At 55.8% G+C, this 23227-nt stretch overlaps 1 protein-coding gene across 2 annotated transcripts; it reads right to left on the bottom strand.

Moving 5' to 3' along the window:
* Positions 1–1552: 1552 nt before the first annotated feature.
* RARG (retinoic acid receptor gamma) lies at positions 1553–23227 on the bottom strand. 2 transcript variants are annotated; one of them, XM_032173617.2, is made up of 10 exons: positions 22987–23227; positions 22182–22248; positions 18376–18701; positions 6564–6712; positions 6211–6352; positions 5364–5524; positions 4989–5165; positions 4426–4630; positions 4015–4173; positions 1553–2850 (listed from the first exon to the last, which is right to left on the bottom strand). In XM_032173617.2, exons 3-10 carry the CDS (start codon positions 18557–18559, stop codon positions 2663–2665), a joined length of 1365 nt encoding a protein of 454 aa, XP_032029508.1. In that variant the 5' UTR covers positions 18560–18701; positions 22182–22248; positions 22987–23227; the 3' UTR covers positions 1553–2662. The 2 variants fall into 2 exon arrangements, with proteins under 2 accessions (XP_032029508.1, XP_032029510.1); XM_032173619.1 differs by lacking the exons at positions 18376–18701; positions 22182–22248; positions 22987–23227 and adding an exon at positions 10853–11590.

Here is a 23227-nt window from a genome sequence, read left to right as displayed (position 1 = left end):
GAGGCCAAAAGCACTGCAAAGGCACGTTGCAGAGGGAAGACGTGTGGGAGCAAGGACAGATATTCAGAGAGAAGGTAACAATGCAGGCGGCGGTGAGTGGAGGTCATGGGGTGAAGAGTGGGAACAGAGAGGGTGGGGGGAGTAAGCTATAAGGTGATAGCAGGGTGGGTGGGGACAGAAGGCCAGAGGGCTCCCTGGGTGAGGAGCTGGTGTAAAACAGTAACACTGTAGCTTAGATGCAGGCTTCTTCTCTTCTGGGGCCAGGAACCTTCATGAGAACTAAATGAAACTTCAGGCCGGGCGCGGTGGCTCACGCTTGTAATCCCAGCACTTTGGGAGGCCGAGGAGGGCGGATCACGAGGTCAGGAGTTGAGACCACGGTGAGACCCTGTCTCTACTAAAAATACAAAAAATTAGCCGGGCGTGGTGGCGGGTGCCTGTAGTCCCAGCTACTCGGAGAGGCTGAGGCAGGAGAATGGCGTGAACCCGGGAGGCGGAGCTTGCAGTGAGCCGAGATCGCGCCACTGCACTCCAGCCTGGGTGACAGAGCGAGACTCTGTCTCAAAAAAAAAAAAAAAAAAAAAAAAAAAGAAACTTCAGGCCAGGCATGGTGGCTCAGGCCTGTAATCCCAACACTTTGGGAGGCTGAGATAGGTGGATCACTTGAGGTCAGGAGTTTGAGACCAGCCTAGCCAACACGGTGAAACCCCATCTCTACTAAAAATACAAAAGTTAGCTGAGCATGGTGGTGCGTCCCTGTAATCCCAGCTACTTGGGAGGCTGAGGCAGAAGAATCGCTTGAACCCGGGAGGCAGAGGTTGCAGTGAGCCAAGATCACGCCACTGCACTCCAGACTGGGCAACAAGAGTGAAATTCCGTCTCAAGAAAAAAAAAAAAAAAAAAGATAAATAAAACTTCAATGGACTCCTTCCCCAGAGAAGAGCAGATATGCACATATGCATAACTGGAGGTGGGGACAGGCTTACAGACCTCTGAAGTCCATTCATGCCCTCCCAGAGATCCACAGGATCCAACATAAGAACCCACACCAGGCCAGACGCAGTGGCTCACGCTTGTAATCCCAGCACTTTGGGAGGCCAAGGCAGGCAGATCACCTGAGGTCAGGAGTTCGAGACCAGCCTGGCCAACATGGCGAAACCCCGTCTCTACTAAAAATAAAAAAAATTAGCTGGGCGTGGTGGTGCACCCCTGTAATTCCAGCTACTCGGGAGGCTGAGGCAAGAGAATTGCTTGAACCTGGGAAGTGGAGGTTACAGTGAGCCAAGATCACACCACCGCACTCCAGCATGGGTGACAGAGATTCTGAACCCACACTTGGTGGTTGTGGGAAACCCAGTCACTCAGGGTGAGTCCCCATGGGCTCCCTTTCCCCCATCCTGTCCCCACCACAATCCAGGCACATTTCATCCTGTTTTCTTCTACCAAGAAAGCTGCAAAGTCCAATCAATTACAAGCTTTCCCTCCTCACTCAGCTCCCTCACCAGGTCAGCTGGTCATTTCCCTATGACCTCCTAAAGGGAGCCACATCCCATGAGTTTCCATCACTTTATTTTGCAAAAATAGAAAACTCAGCAATATGCGATACAGCGGGGTAGAGGGGAGATGTAAACAGAGGGGAGGGGACAGCACCCTGACCCCCCAAGAGAACACAGGGAGCCAATGGGAATCTTATTTGGCAGCTAAATACAAACTGGGGATTGGAGGAAGAAAGGAGGGGTCACAGGGGCCCTGGGCTCCCCCACCCAAGACCCCTGGAGGAAGGGGTCAATTCCAGGGTGTAAACAAAAGCTAATAAATAAATAGAGGCTTCCTCTGGGTCTGGGCGGGATCAGCTAAGCAGCATCCCCCCTCCCTGGGCCAAGCTGCTCTGGGGAGTAAAGGGTGGAAGGCACTAGGGAGAGAGGGATCCCCTGGCCCTCTGTAGTGTAGGAGGGTCTCTGCCCCGATGGCTGAGATGGAGGGCAGGAGGAGCCCAAGGCACATGACAGGGCTGGGGGAGGGACTCGTAACGGAGGGCACAGGGTGAACTCTGCACCCAAGCCAAGAGGTGCAGAACGGACCTGCATCTATCTGTCCCTTTCACCCTCTGTTCCTGCCCCAGAAATGCAGGGCCCAGCCTGCCCCCACCTTGACCTGGCACAAGGACGGGACACAGAGGCTAGCACACACCCTGCAGGTGCATCACACAGCATTAGGCACCAAGGGTAGGAGCAAGAAGGTGGGCTCAGCCCTTCTCCTTTGCCCCCTTTTTGGTCTCTAGTGTTCCTGTTTGCTCCCAGAGAGCCAAGCACCTGGCAGAGGAAGGGGCTGTGGAATGGCAGGGTCTTCCTCTTGCCCTGGGAAGTCTAGGACCCTGACACCTGGGGGGCAGTGCTGAGATTTTAGAGTCCAAACCCAGGCTCATCCCTCTGCTCTCTCTCTGGGAGCAGGACAGGCCCCCGGGACTGGCGAGGGAGCCGGTTAGATCAGGAAGGGGATGAACACAGAGGCACCCCTGGAAACTTTGGCAAAAACAAGGAGCTCATTGGAAGGGGCAGGGAGAGGGCAGAGCAGGTCCTCCCCCAGTCACTGGTGGTCTGGGAGATGGTCAGTCTGCTGCCTGGAGCCCCAACCCCCACAGCGGGGAGGTCAGGGGCCCTGGTCAGGCTGGGGACTTCAGGCCCCCTTTGCCCTGGCCCCCGGGAACCTCATCCTCGCTAGAGGCATTGGGGTGGGGACCAGGCTGCGAGGAGTCATCCTCAAACATTTCAGGGTTCTCCAGCATCTCTCGGATTAGGGGAGGCATCGGGCCTGGAATCTCCATCTTCAGAGTAATGGCCCTTTCAGCTCCTACAATGGAGAGAGAGAGAGGCTCAGGAGGACAGAGGCACATGGCCCTTAAGGCCATCTGCCTAACCTTTCTCAACTGCCCCTGACTCCCCTAGGGGGCGCCCAGCACAGGCCCACCACCTCTCTGTCCCCAGTTCATCCTCTTCTCACTAGGCTTCCCGGGTGCCACTCCTCTGCCTGGAACCTCTATCTGGCCTTCTCTACCAGGCTTGCTGCCCATTCATCCCATTCTTTCAGGCTGTCTCTTCAGCGAGCGCAATGCACACAACTTCCAACCCCACTCCCCAAGTACCCCACTCTCGAATGTCCAGAGCTTGTCCCTTGTTCCTAGTCCTGTCCTCTTAATAACATTTATTACAACAGCTAATATTTATCAAACACTATGTTCCAGACATCCTTCTAAGCCTGGACTGTCCAACAGAACTTTGCAATGAGAGGAATACAGTAGTCATTGGCCACATGTGGCAATCTGAAATGTGACTACTGCAACTGCAAAATGGAATTTTTAATTCAGCACAATTCTAAGTACACTGTATATGTTATGGGTTTTTTTTGTTGTGTTGCTGTTGTTGTTGCTTTAGAGGCAGGGTCTTACCCAGGCTGAACTGCAGTGGCTATTCACAGGTGCAATCATAGTTCACTGCAGCTTCCAACTTCTGGCCTCAACTGATCTTTCTGCCTCAGCCTCCTGAGTAGCTGGAACTACAGATGTGCACCATGGTGCCTGGCTTTACATTGTATATTAACTAATTTAGTCCTCAAGACAGTCTTACAAGGTACGTGAATAATAGTCCAGTTTACAAACAAGATTTAAAAAGTAAAGCAATTTACCCAAGACTTTGTCTCTAAATATATATATATACTTGGAATTGTGCTGAATTAAAAATTCAATTCTGCAGTTGCAGTAGTCACATTTCAAATGCTTAATAGCCACATGTGGCTAATGACTATCGTATTCCCATCATTGCAGAAAGTTCTATTGGACAGTACTGGTTTAGAAGCAATTTGCCCAAAGTCTCCCACTACTATGTGGCAGAGCTAGGATTCCAGTGTAGATTGCCTGGTTCTCAACTACTCTGTTCTTGTCTCTGCATGTCCTCCTGTCCGACCTGGGAGATCAACAGCCCCGGGAAGACAAAGAGGGGACATCCACTCATGACTCACCCTTAGTGCTGATGCCCCGGAGGTCGGTGATTTTCATTAGCATCCTTGGGAACATGTAGGGCTGGCTGGGCCGCCGGCGCCGGGCGTACAGCCTCAGGGCTTCCAGCAGTGGCTCCTGCAGCTTGTCTACTTTTTCGGGCTCCTCCAGGTCCATGCGGTCTATGGGGACAAGTATACTGGAGTGAGAGGGGAAGGAAAAGATGGGGAAGACACAGTGACAGATGGCTGATCCCCAACCGGCCTTTTGGGAAGCCTGTACAGGGTTTCAGAACTCTGTGGATGGGGCCGGGTGCAAGAATTACCAGCAAAAGAGACCACTGGGTCCTCCACGCCCCCTCCCAGACAGATCCCGCATGGAGTGGTGGGAAAGGAGACTGAGCACTGAGCAGACGCCAGGGGGCGCCCCCGCACCTCCGCAGATGAGGCAGATGGCGCTGAGCAGCCCTGTCTCGGTGTCATCCATCTCCAGGGGCAGGAGCTGCCCAGCAAAGGCAAAGACAAGGTCTGTGAGGGGCCCGAAGCCGGCATTGTGCATCTGGGTCCGGTTCAGGGTCAGCCCGTCGGAGAAGGTCATGGTGTCCTGCTCTGGGGTGTACCTTGTGCAGATCCGCAGCATCTGGAGGTGGGGGGTGGAGGAGGGTTAGTGCTGTTTCTGGGGCATGGGGAAAAGAGGAAATGAGTGGAAAGTGAGGAGGTTAGGTCCCCAGTGAGAGCAACCTGAAGCAGGCGTGGAGAAGGCAGAGGTGGAGGATCTGAGGCTTGGCAGGGGTAGTCCTGGGAAGTCAGGAGGAGACAGGGCATCCAAAAGTCTAGGATCAGGTCATAGGGGCAGAGGCTAAGACAAAAAGAGAGCTGAGGAGTCCCACATGTGTGGCAGGGGGTGCAGGGTAAGGAAATCTTTGCATGGATCAAGGAATTGTTGAGGGTCCCATATGCGGGTCGGGCTGTGGCAGGACCCACAGGGCCTAACTTACCAGGATATCTAGGCAGGCAGCCTTGAGCAGAGTAATCTGGTCAGCAATGCTGAGCCCTGTAAAGCCAGGCAACCGCTTGGCAAACTCCACGATCTTGATGATGCACTTGGTAGCCAGCTCACTGAACTTGTCCCACAGCCCCAGATCTAGCTGCACGCGGTGGTCTGCACTGGAGTTCTGCAGATGGGAGGAGTAGGAGGTTGGAAGGCAAGCTAAGGCCCACCTCTGGGGGCTGTCTTCTCCCAAGCTCTCTCCTCTGCATTCTGATGCCTTCCTTGTCCTCAGCAACAGTCGATGATAGCCTCCAACACAACCCAGCCCCATTCCCCAAAGTGAAGAGTGCCCTGCCCTCACTGGGCTCTGCCCATTCCTCACCGTGGTATACTTGCCCAGCTGGCAGAGCGAGGGGAAAGTCTCCTGATGGGCTTTGCTGACCTTGGTGATGAGCTCTTCTAACTGAGGGCTCAGCTCATAGCTGTCAGGTGACCCTTCTTCCTTCACCTCTTTCTTCTTCTTGTTCCGGTCATTTCGCACAGCTTGTGGGTGGAGGCGCAAGGAGAGGGTCAGGACCCTCAGAGCCTCCTCTTGGGTGTCCTCTCTCACCCTAATTTAATTTGCTCAGTCCTTATCATTAATATCTATTCTCTGGCACTGTAATTAGTGCCTCAGTTTCCCTATCGCCTATATTAGCTCCTATTCCCAGGCTGGTTCTCCCCAGCCCCACCCAGGGCCTGCAGCCCCTACTCCCTCCCCAGGCCATTCGGCTCCATCCTGCCCTTCCTGTCACCCTGCAGGAGCTGGGGGAGGGGGGCAGGATATGCAGGCGGCAGGATATCCACTTATAGCCTTGGCAGCACAATGGGGGCGAGGGAGGGGGTGGAGAGGAGGAGCCACCCCATATCCATCTCTGGCTCAGTCCAGGGGAGGGGAAGGGACTGGCAAGCCCACTGGCTTCATTTCCCCCATGAAACAGGGGGAATGTGAGACCCTACTTATTCACCCATTCAGAGGAAGAGTCAAGCTCCCTGAGAGGGAGAATGGGAAATGGTGGGGCCTCCTGGGTGAATGGAGCTAATCAAATAAGACTGGCCTGGGAGAAGGCAGCACCCTAGGGCAGGCCAAGTCTCAGAGGTCAGGGAAGTGGGAGTTGCCAGAGGAAAGAGGGCCACAGCCATAGGGTAGGACCAAAGTGCTCCTGCCCAAGCCAAGGATGGCAGCCTACCTTCCTTGGACATGCCCACTTCGAAGCACTTCTGTAGCCGGCAGTACTGGCAGCGATTCCTGGTCACCTTGTTGATGATACAGTTTTTGTCGCGGTGACACGTGTACACCATGTTCTTCTGGATGCTTCGGCGAAAGAAGCCCTGGAGTTGAGGGAAAGAGAGAGGGCCACTGAAGCACAATGCTGGGAGTACCAGCCTCTCACTGGCCTTGCAAGTTGCCCCAGGCTTGACCTAATCTATTAACCACCTATGTGCAAAGCAGTGCTGCTCACACACAGCATCTGTGTGCCTGGTCTCTCATCTTACTAGGGTAACTGGATCCCCCGTCTGCCCACCCCCACCACGTACACACCTTGCAGCCTTCACAAGAGCTGACCCCATAGTGGTAGCCAGAGGACTTGTCATTGCACACGAAGCATGGCTTGTAGACCCGAGGAGGCGGAGGGGGCGAGGGTGAGCTGGGCACCATCTCCTCTGAGCTGGTGCTCTGTGTCTCCACCGCTGGGAGGGAAGCAGTGATGTGAGGGTCAGGGGAGAAGGACCCCACAGACCTCCAGGCTTCCTCATCACACACACCCCATGTGCATTTGTTCCTTGGCCCACCGGTGACAGCCATCACTACCACAGTGCACTAGTCCCAGCAGTAAGCGCTGTCAGAATCCTCTTAATGACCACTATTACCACAGCTTGTTGTGACCCTAGTCCACCCTCCACAGTCTAACCAACTTGTTCACAAGAATGCCAGCCCTCACCCTGTATGACATGTTCAATCCTCCAAATTCCAGACCAAGGCCATTCTGGAAATTGACTTCTCTGGGCCTGTTTCCCTAACTATACAGGGGGTGGGTAGAAGGGTTAAAGCCCTGCAGCTCTGAGCTCTCTAGTCACTCTCTGTCTTTTTGGTGTATCTTTGTCAGGTAGTCTACCTCCCACTGTCCTCCCTGTGGGGCAATAACTCTGGGGGCGGGTAGGCGATGACAGGCTTCCTGTAGCTGGTACTGGCCAAATGACCTGCTGGGATGCTTAGCAGGTAAACCAGGACCTCATTTCCTTTCCAGTAGTACAGGGGGGATAACTCCTCAGGCTTCTCTCTCACACCACCCCTGAATAACCATCAGAGACAGTGGAGCAAACGGGGCAAAGGGGAGTGAGAGGATGCACCACAGCCTTGGTTCACGCCTGAAGAAACTGAGGCCACGAGAGGGGAAGTGACCAGCTCAGTGCCACACCACCAGCAGATCCAAGTGGCTGTGAGTCAGAGAAGCTGGGGAAGAGGAGACTGAGGTGTTTGCTCAGTTTCTCAGGTCTGGAAGCCGTTGGAGGTGTAGCAAACTGGAGAAGTCAGGTGACAGTAGGTAAACAGGACTGATGGGGGAGGGGTCCTGTTTCTGGACCCTCTCTGAGGTTATGTCTTCACTCTGAAAATACCCAATTGCAGCTCAAAAGGGGTCTCAGCCCCACAGTATGGGGAGGACATGCTCTGCTCTGTTCAAAAGGCTGCTGGGTAAGTGTGTGTGTGTGTGTGTGTGTGCGCGCGCGTGTGTGGTTGGTCTTCAGAGGCTCGGAAAATTTGTAAATTATCCAACCTGCAGGACCTGTTGCCCAAACCTGGAGGGCCCAAGTTAATGCAAAAAAATTCCTAAGACCCTCCCTAAGGCGTGTCCCACGCACCCACCTCATGAACACCTTCTCCCTTCTAACCCTCTGCAGCCCACCTGGTCAGAAGTCCGCCCCAATGCAGCCAGAAGGGCGGAAGGAATGCCCAGGATGCCAGGGTTCCAAGCTAGCTCCACCCACCCCACAGGCGGGAAGCCCTACCCACCCCCAACACACATACAATCAATTAGCATAAGAATCCTGCCAGGGTGAGATTCCCCAAAGAAAAAGGAGAGAGGAGAGAGGGGAAAGAAGGGTGCCTGGAGTCTATTCAAGACTAGGGACGGGGGCTCCAGGAGGGGCTGGTGCTGAGAGATGTGAGGAGGGCAGGAATGCCTTTCCCAACCTCTCCTCACTCCTCAGACCCATCACTGTGTCCTCCAAGGGCACGTGTTCTGCCCAAGGCCTGTGCGTGGGGTGGTGCTCACTCTGGCGCTGACGCCCTCCCTGCCCGCAGAGTGCTGCCTCATTTCCTCTGTTGCGCAAGGGCCTGGGTGCGGTCAGACTGGCATGGGGCAGTGCCAGCCAATTATAAGACTGGGGGCCTTAGGGAGACAGGCCCAGGGGCAACTTTTCCCGTCTAAGTGATACTGTCACATCCTCACCTCCTGAACCCTAAAGTGCAGCCTAGTGGCTCCGAGGTCAATGTGCGAGGTCAAGGCACCAGAAAGCTAACTGGGTCTACTCCAATCAGATCCCCTCCCCAGCCTTGGTCTTAGACCCCACCACTGGGATGCAGCTCCTGGGTTAGGCAGGGGCCCCTGCTGGGAAGGATGAGGGTGGGCTCTGGGGTTTTCTCCTTTTAAAGCCCAAATTGCTGAAATTGAGGAAATTCCTGACCAGGCTGCTCGGAGCTTCAAACAAACTCTTTATAACCGGCTGTAAACGCTCCCAGCTGCGAGGCTCAGAGCTGAGCAGCCTGGACTCACAATCTAGCACACACCTCCTTGGAGACACACACACTCACAGGTTAACAACACACAGGGCACCAAAGCAGGCATATTACAATGGGATCCTAGATCCCTCACTAGATTCTGGCACAGACACACAGCCAGAATAGAGACACACTCACTCCAGCTACACCGTGGAGGTAGACGTACCAGTCACAAGGCTGACACACAACACCCAGCACTTGGCCACACAAGGGAACAGCTCTACCACCAGACAAACACCCCAGCCTGCCAACGCAGCACCAGGACACCAAAGCTTCCAAACGGACACACACACACACACACACACATCCAGTCCACCTCCACCCGCCAAGCAGCCTTCCCTCTGAAAGTGTGTGGGGGCAGGCCTGAAGCTGGCTTTGTGTGTCCACCAGGATCCCAGAGGTCAAAATTATTAGTCCAAATTAAAACTCAAAAACCTACCGCCAGTCAAGCCCAAAGGGCTTCTTCCATAGGCCTGAAAAACGACGGGGTCTCTGCCCAGCCCCCAGAAGCCCTTCCTGAAAGATTCTTTCCATCTCAGCACCCCCACAACATACAACATACCCCAACTCCCCATCCTATTGGGCAATGAGAGGAAAGTTAAGAATTCACAGGGATTTGGTGCAAAGCAATAGTTCCATGCTTTCTCGGTTCTTTAAATGACACACTTTTAATTCTTCCACCACCCCACCCAAAAGTAAAGTCAAGTCCGGTCTCCTGGTTTGCCATCTCCCTCTTCCAGCTTCCCAGTTGTTAAATTTGAGCAGCTCTGCTCTGGAACCAAAAAAAAAAAAAAAAAAAATCTGAACTTGTAAACAGCGCTGCCTGGTGCCAAGGAGCGAGGCGCGTTGGCGGGGGCTTGGTGACCTGGCGTGCGCACTCCCCTAGCGCCCGCCGCCCCGCCCGCTGCCCGCCCCTTCCCACCCTTCCCAGCGTGCCCCCAAGCCCCTCATCCCCGGGCCGTCCGCACCCAGGCAGCGAGCACATCCCAGCCCAGGGTAAATTTGGGGGGTGTTCCAGGCTCCGCTCCTGGCCCCTCCCCACACCCCACCCCCGCCAGGCACTGCGGCCCAAGCTTCAAAGCCGCCTCTCATCTGGACTTCATTTTTACTGCCTCTCAGTCCCCAGCTTTTTATTACTGCTCTGGAAAGGGGTTCCAAGGCCCCAGGCCTGGCATCTCCCATTTCACGGAGGGGGAAGATAGATATTTGGGGACCCAGTAATGGTCCTCGCCCTGCCGCTGTCAACTTCAGGCCACCCTCCACCACACACACAGACTTTGCTTTAAACTTTTCGCTTCCTGCTGAAGTTGTGTGTGTTGGAGCCATAGGAAAAAGTCATCTCTGCATGTAACCGCATACACGTTTCCAAACATTTCTTTTTTTATATGGGGGTGGCGTACAGAACTCAGCCTTCTCCTTCTTGTGTGCACAACCTTTTCCACCCGGCATGAGAACACACAGGATGCACTCTCGAACACAGCACTTTCCAAAACCGCCCCCGCAGCCACGCAGGGGCACACGCCCTCCCGGCCTCACGCCACAAACATCCCCTCACAGGCCATGTGGACCTGGCAGCTGTCGCAGGCGACACTGGTGGAGAGACCCTTGCTCCCACACCCACACGACCTAGGCAAGGTGCTGCACACTCCAGGGATTCACACGCTCTGCAAACAATATTTTTAACACTGCCAGCTTCCCACATGGGCTTTACAAACGCCACCCACGGTCCTGAGTGTCATATCCTTCCAGGGCCACGGACCTGAAGGCGCAAACTACCCACACACCTCGGTCTCTCCCTATCCCCAGGAACTCTGGAGTGGCATCAACCACAAGTTCGAGCTAAACACCCACCATAAAAACCACACACACTCCAAACACTACTGCACACACGCAAAGGAGACGCTGAGGCCCCCACGTTTAAAGGGCCAGTACCTTACATAGAAAGGGCCAGAAGCTCGTCCTTGCACCTCAGTTCCACTCTTTACACACGGAAAGAGTAAATCCCAGCCTCTCCTCCACCCTACACCCCAGCCCTGGACTCGGGTACCTACATTGCAGGCTGGCGGGTTGCAGCCAGGCAAAAGATTCAAGTCCGGCGAAACAGGAGCTGCCGGTGGCTCTGCGCAGCAAGCCGGCCCCGGGCCCGGCCGCCCCGTACAGCCGTCGCGGACCCGGGGCAAACGTTTCCATACAGTCGTACATCGCGACCCGGCTTGAAGGGAAGCTGGGTGCTAGAAACACCAAGACCCGCAGCCGATTCCCCCTCCTCCCCCGGCGGCGCCCCGCTACAGCAGGGGGGGAGGGGGAGGGCTAGCATAGGGCGCTGGGCTGCATGCGGGTAAGGGGTGGGCGGGGAAGAGGGGGGATCCCCAGCAGGAGAAAGGGACTGGGCGGGGCGCGAAGCTGGGGCTGCCGCTTTAGCCTCCGTCCAGCTCTATCTGGGTGCTTCGGCAGCTAGCACTGGGGAGACCTTTTTTAAAAGCGAAGCCCGGAGGGGTGGGGGGTGGGGCTTGGAGAGCGAAGGGGGCCGGGCACCGAGATGAGCAGAGCTGAGAGTGGAGCGCACACATACACATACGTACACTCGCTCCGCGGCGCGCGCGCTTGCTTAGACACACATCCGTGCATGCATTTATCTTATCAGACACCAAGAATTTGCAAATATGCAAGAGAGCACATACATGTGAGCACGCATATAAAATAGGTGCACATACGTTTGTGCAAACACACCTTGCTCGGGAGAATGCTTGCAAGCATACTCTACAGCTCAAAGGCTTTGCACGCATTTGCACGAGGCGCGTGCCCAGGTCGGCGTTGGAGGAAGGAGTGGAGGAACCAAGCATAAGCATTTCCTTTCAGAGTTTTCCCTCTCCCCAAACTCCCTTTTTCACACTAGTCAATACAGGGGTGTTAAGGATGACTGGGGAGAGGGGAACATGGAGGTCCCCGCGCGCAGCTGCTCTCCAGAGGCTCGGGACCTGCACTACCTCCACCCAACTCATTCCCAGGCCTGGCTCCGCCCTCGCCCTCCGCGCGCCCGCTTCAGGGCCGAAAAGTGCATTCCTGCGGCTCGGCGCGCGCTGCCTCCTCCTTCCTTCCCGTCTCCCCACCCCCGGTACTAGGGCCGGAGCGCGCTCCCGCCGTGAACTCTCCGGGAACCCCCCTTGGGGCGGGTGGCCGAGCGCGCTCACCTCCTCCTGACCCGGCCCCGCCCCACCCCGCCCAGGCCGTCTCCAGCGCTGCCGCGGAGTCCCCCGCCCCCTCCAGCGCAGCCAGAGTCTACCCCTCCTAGCCCGAGCGGTCCGCCCTCCGCCGCGGCCCGGGCCGCCACCCTCCCAGTCCCCGAAGCCTTATCCCGCAACTGACGCCCCCTAAGCGCCTCGACCGTCTCTCTCGATGCTCCTTCCTCGAACATAACTTCACTTTTAGAGCACAAAACTACCCCCTAAACTGTGCCTGCCGTGCCAATTGCGCCTCGATGAATCTGCCCCTGATGGCCAACTCCCCTCCTCCAGTTTCTCACTGCCAAGGGCTCCCTCGGCAATAGGGGCGCTTCTGGTCACTGACTGTTGTCAGGGTCTTTAAATACCCCCTAGCCTAGCCATAACTGCCCTCCCTTCGGTTAGTGCCCCTCAGCTCTCCAAGGCCGCAACACTGTTCCCTGGGTTGCCCCTTCCGGCACTGAGCGCCCTCGCCCGGCGGAGAAGGGGGTAGGTGGGCGGGGGGTTGGCCACGTCAGAAGTTTGCCCTGGCCCGGCAGGGCCGAATGGGGGACCCTGGCCCCGGACAGCGCCAGCGGCGGCGACTCCCGGAAACCGCCCCTCCCCCGCGCCCCGCCCTCAGCCGCCGGGCCGCCCGGCCTGCCTGCCCAGCCGGCTCTGTCAGCACCGCTCACACGGGCAGCGCCGCGGAGCGGGAGCGGCGCCCGGCCCGGCCCTTCCCCCGCCAGGCGGCTGTGGCTGGGCCAGGGCGGGGCGCGCTTTTCTAAGAATCTGTTGTACCGGGTGGGGGGCGCACTAGGGTGCTGCAGGAGTGGGGCGCCTGTTGGAAGAATAAAGGGCAGGAAGGGGTGCCAGAGTAGGCGAGGGATGGCGGGCGCGGGGGAGGGGCGAGGGGCTGCCGGGGCTGGGAATAGGCCTGACTTGTGGATGGCGAGGAACCTCGGGGTGGCAAGGCTGACTGGGGGGCTTGAAGCAGGGATGGGAAGGGAATGCACTGCTCTTTCCAACCCAGTGTAAGCTCCCTCCTCCTCCCCCAACCCCAAATACCCATTTCTGAATCCAGTCACCCCAACCCCACAAAAAGAAGAAAAGAAAGAAAGAGAGAAAGAAAGAAAGGAAGACAGAAAGAAAAAGAAAGAAAGAGAAAGAAAGGAGGAGAAAGAAAGAAAGAAAGAGAAAGGAAAGAAAGAAACAAAGAAAGAAAGAAAGAAAGAAAGAAAGAAAGAAAGAAAGAAAGAAAGAAAGAAAAAGAAAGGAAAGAAACTTTCTGAATCAGAATCTGACCAGCGGCAAACAACAACAAAAACAATCAGTTAAGTGCAAAATAGGGAGTACCCCCGAAAACAAGAGGGAAAGAGCCTTGATTAGTCAACTTCAAGCTGTCAGTACCCCCCTTCCCCCTCAGAAAACTGAAAGGTCCCAATTAAGTCAGGCCTGCCTGGTTGGTAATTAGAACCAGAAGTGGCCAGGCCACAGGGAGGGGGGTTGGGAGGAGGGCACAGGAGGAGCTGGGGGAGGGCTCCAGGAAGCCATGAGTCCTCAATAGCCCCCGTTTCTCTTCACCAGATGCACCCCACTCCTCATCACCCCATCTGTGTGTGCATCCCAGGCATTGCATGGAGGGGGTCCTTAGGACCAGGCATTAGGGTGTCAGGCCCGCCCTCCCCATCCACCCTGACCCCCCCATTCTAGACAGACTTAGTACAGCCTTGGGGAGAAGGTAAGAGGATGGGGGATCTAGTGCCGCCTCTTTTCCCCAAAGTTTCCCCAGCCCTTATTGCAGCAATTAGACCCATTAGCCTTCTAGCATTTCATGGGAACCAGATGTTCTCCACCATCCTGGTGGGAGTATGAAGGGGGCTGCTGCCTGACTCACCCCCTTCCCTATGATCCCCACCCCCAGGGCATACCCGACTCCCAGCTAGAGCCCCCACAAAGGCATAGCCCTAGAGGCAAAGAGGAGAGTACCCCTTCCCAACTACTAAAGCCATTAGCACTCAGATTCTTTCGGGGTCACCCCTTAGAGTCCCTGCCACCCTGGCAAGGATGAGTTTGGCCAGGGCGAGACAGGGCAGGGACAGCTAACTCCTTATGCACCCTGCCTTTCCCTCCTTGCCACCTTCTGGATGGGGCTTGAGGATAACTGGCTCTGAATTCCTCATGCTAAATTCTCCCTTTTTTCTAAAACCCTCCCTCGAAAAGCTGAAAAGAGGGCATTTCAAAGTAAAGCAGACCCTGTCAGAAGGGTAAGTCCTGAGGTAGGAGTCCCACCTGAAGGGCAATGGGAGGGGGTCTCTGGAGGAGGGGGCAGCAGAAGAGCAGAAGAATAGGGAGGTGTGAATGAGAGTGGGGCCCAAAGCAGGGATGTGAGGCGCGTTGGGCAGGATGGGGGCTGGGACCGGGTAGGGGGCCAGGAGAAGGGGGTGCAGGCCTGGGCCCTGGCGGCGGCGGCTTGCCCGGCTCCCCCCCTCCTCACCCCCCCCCCCCCCCCCCGCCCCCCCCCCCCCCCCGCCGCCAAAGAGGTTTCCTGTTGCAATCAAAGCCCCGTTTGTGTCGGCCTGGAGGCCTGGAGCTGGAGCCTGTGCCGGAGGAGGAGAGACCGGGGAGGGGAGGGGAAAGGAGGCAGTCGACTGGGGTTTTTTCCTGGAGGAGGCCTCACTGCTGCCTGCTCACTGCCCTTACCCGCCTGCTTGTTCTCCTTGCTTCTCCCAGTGCCTGGCTTCTCTGTGTCTGCACCTTTGGGCCTGGGTAGCTGTCCCTTGTCTTGTCTGTGAGTCTCTCTTTTTCAGTTTCTTTTAAGCAAGACTCTCTCTCTGTGCCAGCCTGTCCTCAGTTTCTCCATGTGTGGTGACTTAGTGTGATGAAGTCTGGGATCCTTGCCCCAGGGACAGCGGCCCCATGGCCAGGGCAGCATCACCAGGTTCAGAGGACAAACTGGGCTAGGTCATCAGGACCACAGCTATCTGCTCAGGGGTGGGAGGAGAGCAAGGCTTCCCTTCTCTTTCATCACACTCTGTTCCCTATAGAAAGCAAATCTAGAACACACTAGGATTCACAAAGATAGAGATTCATAGGGACACAGACACCTGGGGTTTCATGCACATGCATGAACACACACGCATGCACACACACGTACACACACCCCTCTGCTTTCCATGAGCACAGGCCTGTGCTTGCCTCAGCAGCACGTGCTCCCTGAGCCTCCCCTCCACCACCACGCAGTTCCGAGACGCCTGTCGCACTCCCTTCAGACCCCAAGACAGCCCCAGGAAGTAGAGCAAGACTTCGGTTCTCAACAAGGATGTCCCCAAGGTGCCAGGGACCCAGCAATAAGATCCAAGAGCCAGCCCCAGGGAGAAGTGCCAGACCTCTTCAAGGGCCACCTCTCTTAGTCTATGTGTGAGAGAGAATGTGTGTGTGTCATCCATAGAATAAGGGAGAGGGTGATGAGATGCACAAACTCAAGATGAGTGTGCCTTTGGCATCAGATTTAGGCCTCTAAACCCGATGCTCCCAGCCAAAAAGGGACAGCAGGTGGGAGAAATGAGAGAGGACACTCTCTCACCCTTCTGCTACTCTCCCACTCTGGAAGGTTTCCCAGACTCCTGGATCTCTTCCTCTCCCCTATGTCTTCCTCTCCACTATCACTAGGTGCTGAATGCCCCACCCCCATTTAAGCCGCGTAGCGACCCACCCCCAAGCCTTCCCCTCCTCCCTCCTCCTGCTACCTCCCTGCCCAGGCCTGTCCTTCCATGCTAGCCGCACCCTCCCCAGCTACCTGCCCCGGCTCTGGCTCCTCCCTTGGATTTCTCCTTTCAGCCCCCTCCTTCAGCGTGGCCTTCGAAGATGGAGCCCAGCCTGACCACTTCCCTACCTTGACCTCACTTTGAACCCTGACCTTGATCTCAGTGTGTCCATGGCACAGGGGTGCAAAGGGGACATCACTGGACACTGGCTACTAGCTCTAGCATTGTCCCCACTACCATTCTCTCTCCTCTCCCTCTCCACTCCATCTCCTTTACTTGCCTCTCCCAGAACCTGGGAAAATCAAGTCCCAAGAGGCTGAGTTGTAGGGTTCTCTGCCAGAAGTACATTCATGTGAGGAGGGTGGTTCCTTCCCACTTCCCCAGGTCCCTAGGACAGATTCATGGGGTGAAAATGAAGTCTGGGGAAGCCCAGCTGAAGTTTCCAAAAAGGGTACTTTGTGCTCTCTTGTTCACCTACATGCCACTCAAATAACCCCTGTTGGACTATAGACATGCCACCAGCAGGCTTCAGCAAACGCCAGCCACAGCATCAGCAGCACTACAAAATCCCTCCTCACTCCTCACACTGACTCTTTGTTGCACGCGCTGGAATTCTGTACATGAGCAGAGGCCCAGGGAGATGCTGCACACACACAACTGCATCAAGTCTTGAGGCACCACACACTCACCCCTTCTCCGATGAACACACTCTTTCCAGTGGAGCTGCCAGCCCAGCCTAGTCACCCCTTTCACATACAGACACACAACCCTCTGCGTGCCCCCTCCTGGAAGCAGGGCGCCTTTTCTTCTACCTCTGTCTCTGCACTTGTGGAGCCATGAAGGATGTGCGTTTATCTTTTTGTCTTTTTCTCTCCAACTCTTTCTCTGAAATTGCTCTTTCCCCCGCCCTTCAATCACCTTCTGTTGTCCCCAGTTGAAGCCTTCTCTTAACCAGCTTGGAACCCCCACCTGTAATGGCCTGGCCAGGAGGAATGACTACCAGGAGGAGAGGGGTCCCAGAGGGAGGAGGAGAGAAGAGGCTCAAGCCTTGCCTGCTGTCAGCACTCAAAGGCTTAACCCAAAGAGGGCAGGCCTGGGGAACAAGTAGGGATCTGCACAGCACGCAGGCTCTATGCCAGACCTGCAGGGAGGGGAGGAGCCCAGACCCACATCGCTGGAGGAGAGGATGCTTCTGGAACACCCCCTCTGCCTCTCTGGATTACTCATGGTACAAAAGCTACCTTCTTTGCAGTCATTTCCATCCTTCCCAGAACCAAGAAGCACAGTCTCCTGACCCCACACATCTTTGGGGACCTGGCACAGGATTTCTTTCCCCTTTTTGCAGCCTCCACGTAATTCAAAGCAATTTCACCTTTTTTTCTCTCTCTCTCTTTGAGACAGAATCTTGCTCTGTTGCCCAGGCTAGAGTGCAGTGGCACGATCTTGGCTCACTGCAAACTTTGCCTCTGGTTTCAAGCGATTCTCCTCCCTCAGCCTCCTGAGTAGCTGAGATTACATGCGTGCGCCACCACACCCACTAATTTTTGTATTTTTAGTAATGATGGGGTTTTTATTTTTTATTTTTTATTTTTTTGAGATGGAGTCTCGCTTTGTCACCCAAGCTGGAGTGCAGTGGCATGATCTCAGCTCACCGCAACCTCTGCCTCCCAGGTTCAAGCGATTCTCCTGCCTCAGCCTCCCAAGTAGCTGGGATTACAGGCACACGCCACCACACCTGGCTAACTTTTGTATTTTTAGAGACAGGGTTTCACTATGTTGGTCAGGCTGGTCTCGAACTCCTGACCTCAGGTGATCTGCCCTCCTTGGTCTCCCAAAGTGTTGGGATTACAGGCGTGAGCCTTTTTCTTTTCTTTTCTTTTCTTTTTTTTTAAGACAGATTCTCACTCTATCGCCCAGACTGGGGTGCAGTGGCAAGATCTCTGCTTCCTGCGTTCAAGCAATTCTCGTGCCTCAGCCTCCCAAGTAGCTGGGACTACAAGTGTGCGCCACCACGCCCAGCTAATTTTTCCATTTTTACGGAAGGGGGGGTTTCACCATGTTGGCTAGGCTGGTCTCGAACTCCTGGCCCCAAGTGACCCACCCACCTTGGCCTCCCAAAGTGCTGGGATTACGGTTGTAAGCCACTGTGCCCGGTCCAGTTTCACCTCTTGATCACAGAGCCAGGTGACTGGCCTCCCAGACTCCTCTGCTTCCCAGTCTGGCTCCCTCCAACTCCCCACTGCACGCAGGCAGCAGCTTCATGCTGCACCAGACCCACCCCCAGCTGCCCACACAAAGGTATTCCCCTCTACTAGTTGACTGACCCAGGAGGCAGTTTTAGATACCCACCCCCCAAGTTTTAGGCCTGCCACCTCCCTATCCTATTTGAGCAGGAGAACTCTCATTTGCAAACACTCCCATTGAGTCCACCTCCAAACTCCTTCCTCAACACCACTGCCACCCTCCATTATTCACTACTACTCCATTACGCCAAACCCCTGTCCCCTGCCTGCCTTCCTAACTGGGGTGCCAACTCTTTTACCATCCACCCTCCAGATGCCCTCTTGTTAACATTTGCCCTCATTCCCCAAGATCCCTGAGACTCACACAGAGAGGCCATCTCCTTGGGGAGGTCAGGCTGGCCCAGGCCCCGGAAGCTAGGGCTCAGCATCTCGAAAGGTGGAGACCCCCTGAGTGCCCCTGGGAAGGCGAAGGGGAAGCCTGCCCCTGGGTAGCCAGATCCAGGCCCCAGGGCACCAGCCGCAAAGAGTCGCTCCTTATTGGTGGCCATGGCAGCTGCGGTGTGGGAGTCCCCTGGGGTCTGCAGTGGGCGGGGGAGGTCTTCAGCCACAGCCCCCGCCCATGCCCACTGCCCCAGCCTGGGAGGCTCCGTGCCCACCCTGCCTGGCCTGCCCACTGGGCCTCCAAAAGTCCTAGGGAGAAAGAGAAAGGAGAGATGAGAGAATGACCACTCTGAGGTTCCAAGCCCTACGACTGTCTCTCAGTTACAGTCTTCTCCCTCTGTGCTGCTACAGTTTATCCTGCCCTGGCTCGGGGCCCTTGCAGTGTGGTAGAGAGGGCAGGGCAGGGGGTTATGCAGCCTCTGAGAAACTCTCCAGAGGAGCTCCAGGAAAGGGTAAACTGAGGTCCCAAGGTGAATGATGGTCGGAGGACTTCTGGTGGAGAGAACTCCTAGACTGGGAAGTGATCATGAATCACCACAACTGGGCTAAGCATTTGACCTAACCCTCACATCAGTCCTGTGAACTGGGAGTTATGATTCTCATTTCACATATGAGGAAACTGAGGTGAAGTGACTGGCTTAAGTTCACATGGCTGCAAGTGGGGGAGCCCAGATTCAAACTCTTTACCATCCTGGAGAAGGCAAACATAACTCTTTTATAACCTGGGAGCCCTACAGCTCTCTGGAGGGGAGTACAAGGCAAAGGTTAGGGGGACAGACTCTAGAGCCAGACTACCTGGACTGTACCCCACCACTTGCTAGCTGTGGGACTTCGGGCATGTTACTTAATCTCTCTGTGCCTCAGTTTCTTCATGCGTCACTGGGGACTACTAATAGGGCCTACCTCATATGGTTATTGTGAGGACTAAATAAATTAACCAATGTCAAGTGTCTGGTATAATGTAGGGCACATAGGAAATGTGATGTAAATGTCTCATATTAGTTTTTTTTGTACCTTATTTTCCTCCATACTCTGCTTCAGTAAGCACTTCCCTCTCTGTTTTCCTCAACACTCCCTCTTCCAGTTTCCCCTCCCAATTCTTCCTGTCTCCAATTTTTCCTCGCCCTCTAAGCCCTCTTGTACCCACTGGTTCAAATCTAAGGATGTTGATGGAGCCCCCACTTGTGCCAAGTGTATGATGCCAAGGAGCTGCTTCGTGGTCAGCTGACTTTACTTCTCTGCTTCCTTTTCTCTCTCTCTTTTTGTTTTGTTTTGTTTTATTTTGTTGAGACGGCTAATGTTTATATTTTTAGTAGAGATGGGGTTTCTCCAGGTTGGTCAGGCTGGTCTCGAACTCCCAACCTCAGGTGATCCACCCCCCTTGGCCTCTCAAAGTGCTGGGATTACAGGCGTGAGCCACACGCCAGGGCATTCTGCCTCCTTTTCTTTCTTATCCCTGGGCTCCCTGTTTCTAGGAAGTTCTCCCTGCATCCTCTCCTCCCCTAAAAGTAGGCTTCCCTCTAAGAGTTTAAACCTGAGCCCAGGGGAAGGGGAAGAGAAGGAGGTAGAGAGAGGAGATGGGAATCCTAGTGCTAAGTAGGTGGTTCCTATCTTGATCCTCTGACAAAGGAAAAGTTTGGCTTTCCTAGGAGCCCCAGAACTTCTCACCTCTCTAGGCAGTTAGTGGGCTAGGGAGGAAGAGTCACCCCAGCCTGGGGGTATCTCCACCAGCCAGAGCCATAACAGACTGCTATGAAGGGCAGAGAAGGGCCAAGAAACTAAAATGCAGACAGACCACGGGGTGGGCAGGCCCAGAGGTAGAGGATGGGTATATCTGCCTTTCTTTCCATCAGTATTTGCTTCTAGGACGTGTAGCTCTCAGTCTTTATACTTCTGGTTTTTATTTTTGTTTTTACTTGTTTTTCTTTCTCTCCTCTACCTTGGCCTTCAAGCCCTTGAGGGTAAACTGTCATGGAGGTTACAAGAACCCAGACCCCAAAGCCATCACATTTCACTCAGCCCTTATGAATGAAGCAGCCCCTGCCCCTCACCATGGCACCACCCATACACCCAGCACCCTCAAACTCTTTAGCCCAGTGTCTTCGCAGGCCCTAAAAGTCTGAGCTCCAAGCCTCCAGGGTCCCTCTCCTTTTCCTTCTCCTATTCCCCTCCGAAGTTCCCATCCCTAGTTAAGCCCAGATGGAGCCAGGAGTTCTGGGGGGCCCCTGAGGCCCCTGGGCCACAGCTCAACTGGCCAGGCCACATTCCAGGTGGATTAACCCCTCCAATGACAAGGGTGAGAAGCTACTAGAGGATTCCCCCATCCCTATGTTCCCCAGACTTGGCTTAGACTGGGAACAGGGCTCTCTGCCTTAGCCCTCCTTGTCTTTCTTTGCTTCTCACCTACCGATGGGAAACACAGGCAGGTAGGGCAGTGGGGGGTCCCCACAGAGGGATGCTCAGCTCCTGATCCTCACCAAGGAATGATGCTGCATGTGAGCCAAGGAGAGTTGTCCTTGGCCTTCCTCTTATTTTGCCTCAGAGAAGGGACTTGGGAGTTAAGTGAAGAGAGTAAGGGGGTAGAGATTCCTCCCATTTCTGAGCCTTGGTTCTGTCTTGGCTGGGAAGAGAAGGGGAGGGTCTTAAACCCAGGGTAGAGGAATGGACTAAGGAATTGAAGGCAGTGCAGAGTAAAAGGAAGTCCTAAACTGAGGCCCCAGATGCCTTGATTCTTTGGGGGACTCGTGGAAAGTAGAGAACATTCTTCCTCTACTAAGATGCCATCTCAGATGGTGGGGCAGAGGGAGATGACGGACTGGGGAGAGGGGCTCTTACAAAGCTGCTTCTCTTAGAGCTGAGGTGGAGTTGAGGGGAGGGCATGGATGAAGGGGGCTGCCGGATGGAGGGGGGTGCGTTTCCCTGCCGCCCTGCCCACTCCAGAGCCTGGAACAAAGCTGCTCTTGTCGGCCACTCTTCACCCGCTGCCCCCCTCCCCTCTGTATAAACACGACCACCTTTTTCCATGACCCCATCTCCAGCCTGGGCAGAGAACCCAGGCATCCTCTGCTCTAGCCTGGGCCCCCAGCCTGCTCCCCAGGAGGCAGCAGTGGGCCAGGCTTCCTTGGCATTGTGCCATCCCTGGGGGAGTCCAGACCCTTGAGTCTCCACCTCTCATCCCCAGGTGCCCTCCCTCCACCCTACTAGCCCCAGGGAGGGGCAGTGCCCAGGAGGCAGGCAGGCAATGCCAGTGGAATGTGTGTGGGCATCAGAGGGCATGGGCAGGGTGGGGCAGAGGGGGGAACTGGAGGTGCCAGTTAGGTGGCTTTCTGAGCCAGGGGTGGGAGTGTGCCGGGGTGTGGGGGGGCGTGCCGCATGCTGCCTACTAGGCTGTAGGCCACAGTGCATGTGTGTGTGTGTGTGTGTGTGTGTGTCTGTCTGTCTGTCTGTCTGTCTATATGGGATACCCAAGCTCCAGGCACCCTGCACACACTACCCGCACTCCCCTGTCTTCTCTCTACTTGCCTCAAGGATATGAGACGCTGGCTGTGGTCCTTGACCCCAACTCAGCATCTGACCCTAAGGGCAGAAGCCTCAGACTTGAGGACTGGGATTCCAGCTGCCCAGGATCAGGGCCCTAAAGCGGGACAGTCATCTCAGTCTTCTGCCCTGAAGACCTCCTACTCAGGCGCCCCTGCCCCCACCACCACTAACAACCAAGCATCTTCTTACCGGCTGGCCGCCTGCAGAGTCTGGCTTCTACATACTGGGTCAGGTTGAGGGAACTGGGCCGTAGCTGCTAAAGACAGAGAGGCAGCGTCAGTGGAACTCTGGGACCAGCACTCTTGGGTCCCTGTCCCGGTCTTCCTGCTCTTTCTTTGTTCCATTTGGGCTTCCCTCAAGAATACTCCAGAGGTGCCCCCCACCTTGGCTGGAGGGAGCCAAGGCTCGCACCTGGGCTGGGAACGTGTGGGAGGGAATCCAGCACTTCAAGGAAAGTTCACAGATCCCTATCCTATGCACTAGTCCTTCGGAACTCCTGGACGCGGAGGGCCAGGCTCACTTGCCTCTGGACGTTTTCCTTGCCTTCTGATGTCCAAGCTGTGCCATTCCACTGGGGAGGGAGGAACTTGGACCAGCATGGAACATCAAATCTACCCCTCAGAGCCCGGGGGTAAGGGGGTGGTAGTCTTTCCCCGCGAGAGGAAACCCTGTCTTCTCTCACATTCCCAGCACAAAAATATAAGGCGGAATGCCCCCTGGCTGAAGACTTCCCCAAATGCTGTCCTCTGCTATGCACCAAAATGAAGGGCAGATGACCCAGCCCATCCTCAGCCTGTTAAAATCTTCCCCATTCCCTTCCCACAGCAGGACTGGTCCAGGTCGGGGCAAGAAGCCCCCCTCAAGCCCGGCGGCCAGCCTGGCCAGCCTCGGGAGGGCATTCGCCCGTGCGGCTCCTCCGCGCCCCCTCCCCCAGCCGCCTCGCCGGAGGACCCAGGCGACGGGGCGGGCGAGCCTGCTTCCCCGCCTGACTCACCTGGAGTGGGAGGGGGGAGGGAGGCAGCGGAGCCCCGAGGTCCCGGCGTCGGGCGGTCTCTTGGATGGAGCGTCGCAATGTCCAGGGCTCGCCGTACTGGGGGGCTCCTGGGGGGGCACGGCTCTAGGCTGGGACTGTCCCGGGGCCTCTCGGAGCCCGCCCGCCCACGTGACCGCCCCAAAATATCCGACACATTTTCTCCCAAACCGCACACTGACTCTGCAGGCGGGGACACGGAAAA

The sequence above is a fragment of the Hylobates moloch genome, unplaced genomic scaffold (genome assembly GCF_009828535.3).
Source record: "Hylobates moloch isolate HMO894 unplaced genomic scaffold, HMol_V3 SCAFFOLD_13, whole genome shotgun sequence".
Classification (NCBI taxonomy): Eukaryota; Metazoa; Chordata; class Mammalia; order Primates; family Hylobatidae; genus Hylobates; species Hylobates moloch.
Note: the sequence above shows the minus strand (reverse complement) of the source record. Positions and strands in the feature narration are given on the sequence as shown.

Coding starts and splice junctions, on each gene's coding strand:
- RARG (XM_032173617.2), bottom strand. CDS start 18,559: ATGGCCACCAATAAGGAGCGACTCTTTGCGGCTGGTGCCCTGGGGCCT. Junction 6,353..6,563: donor GCTCTTGTGAAGGCTGCAAG/GTGTGTACGTGG, acceptor CCTCAACTCCAG/GGCTTCTTTCGCCGAAGCAT. Junction 5,166..5,363: donor AGCTGGGCAAGTATACCACG/GTGAGGAATGGG, acceptor TCCCATCTGCAG/AACTCCAGTGCAGACCACCG.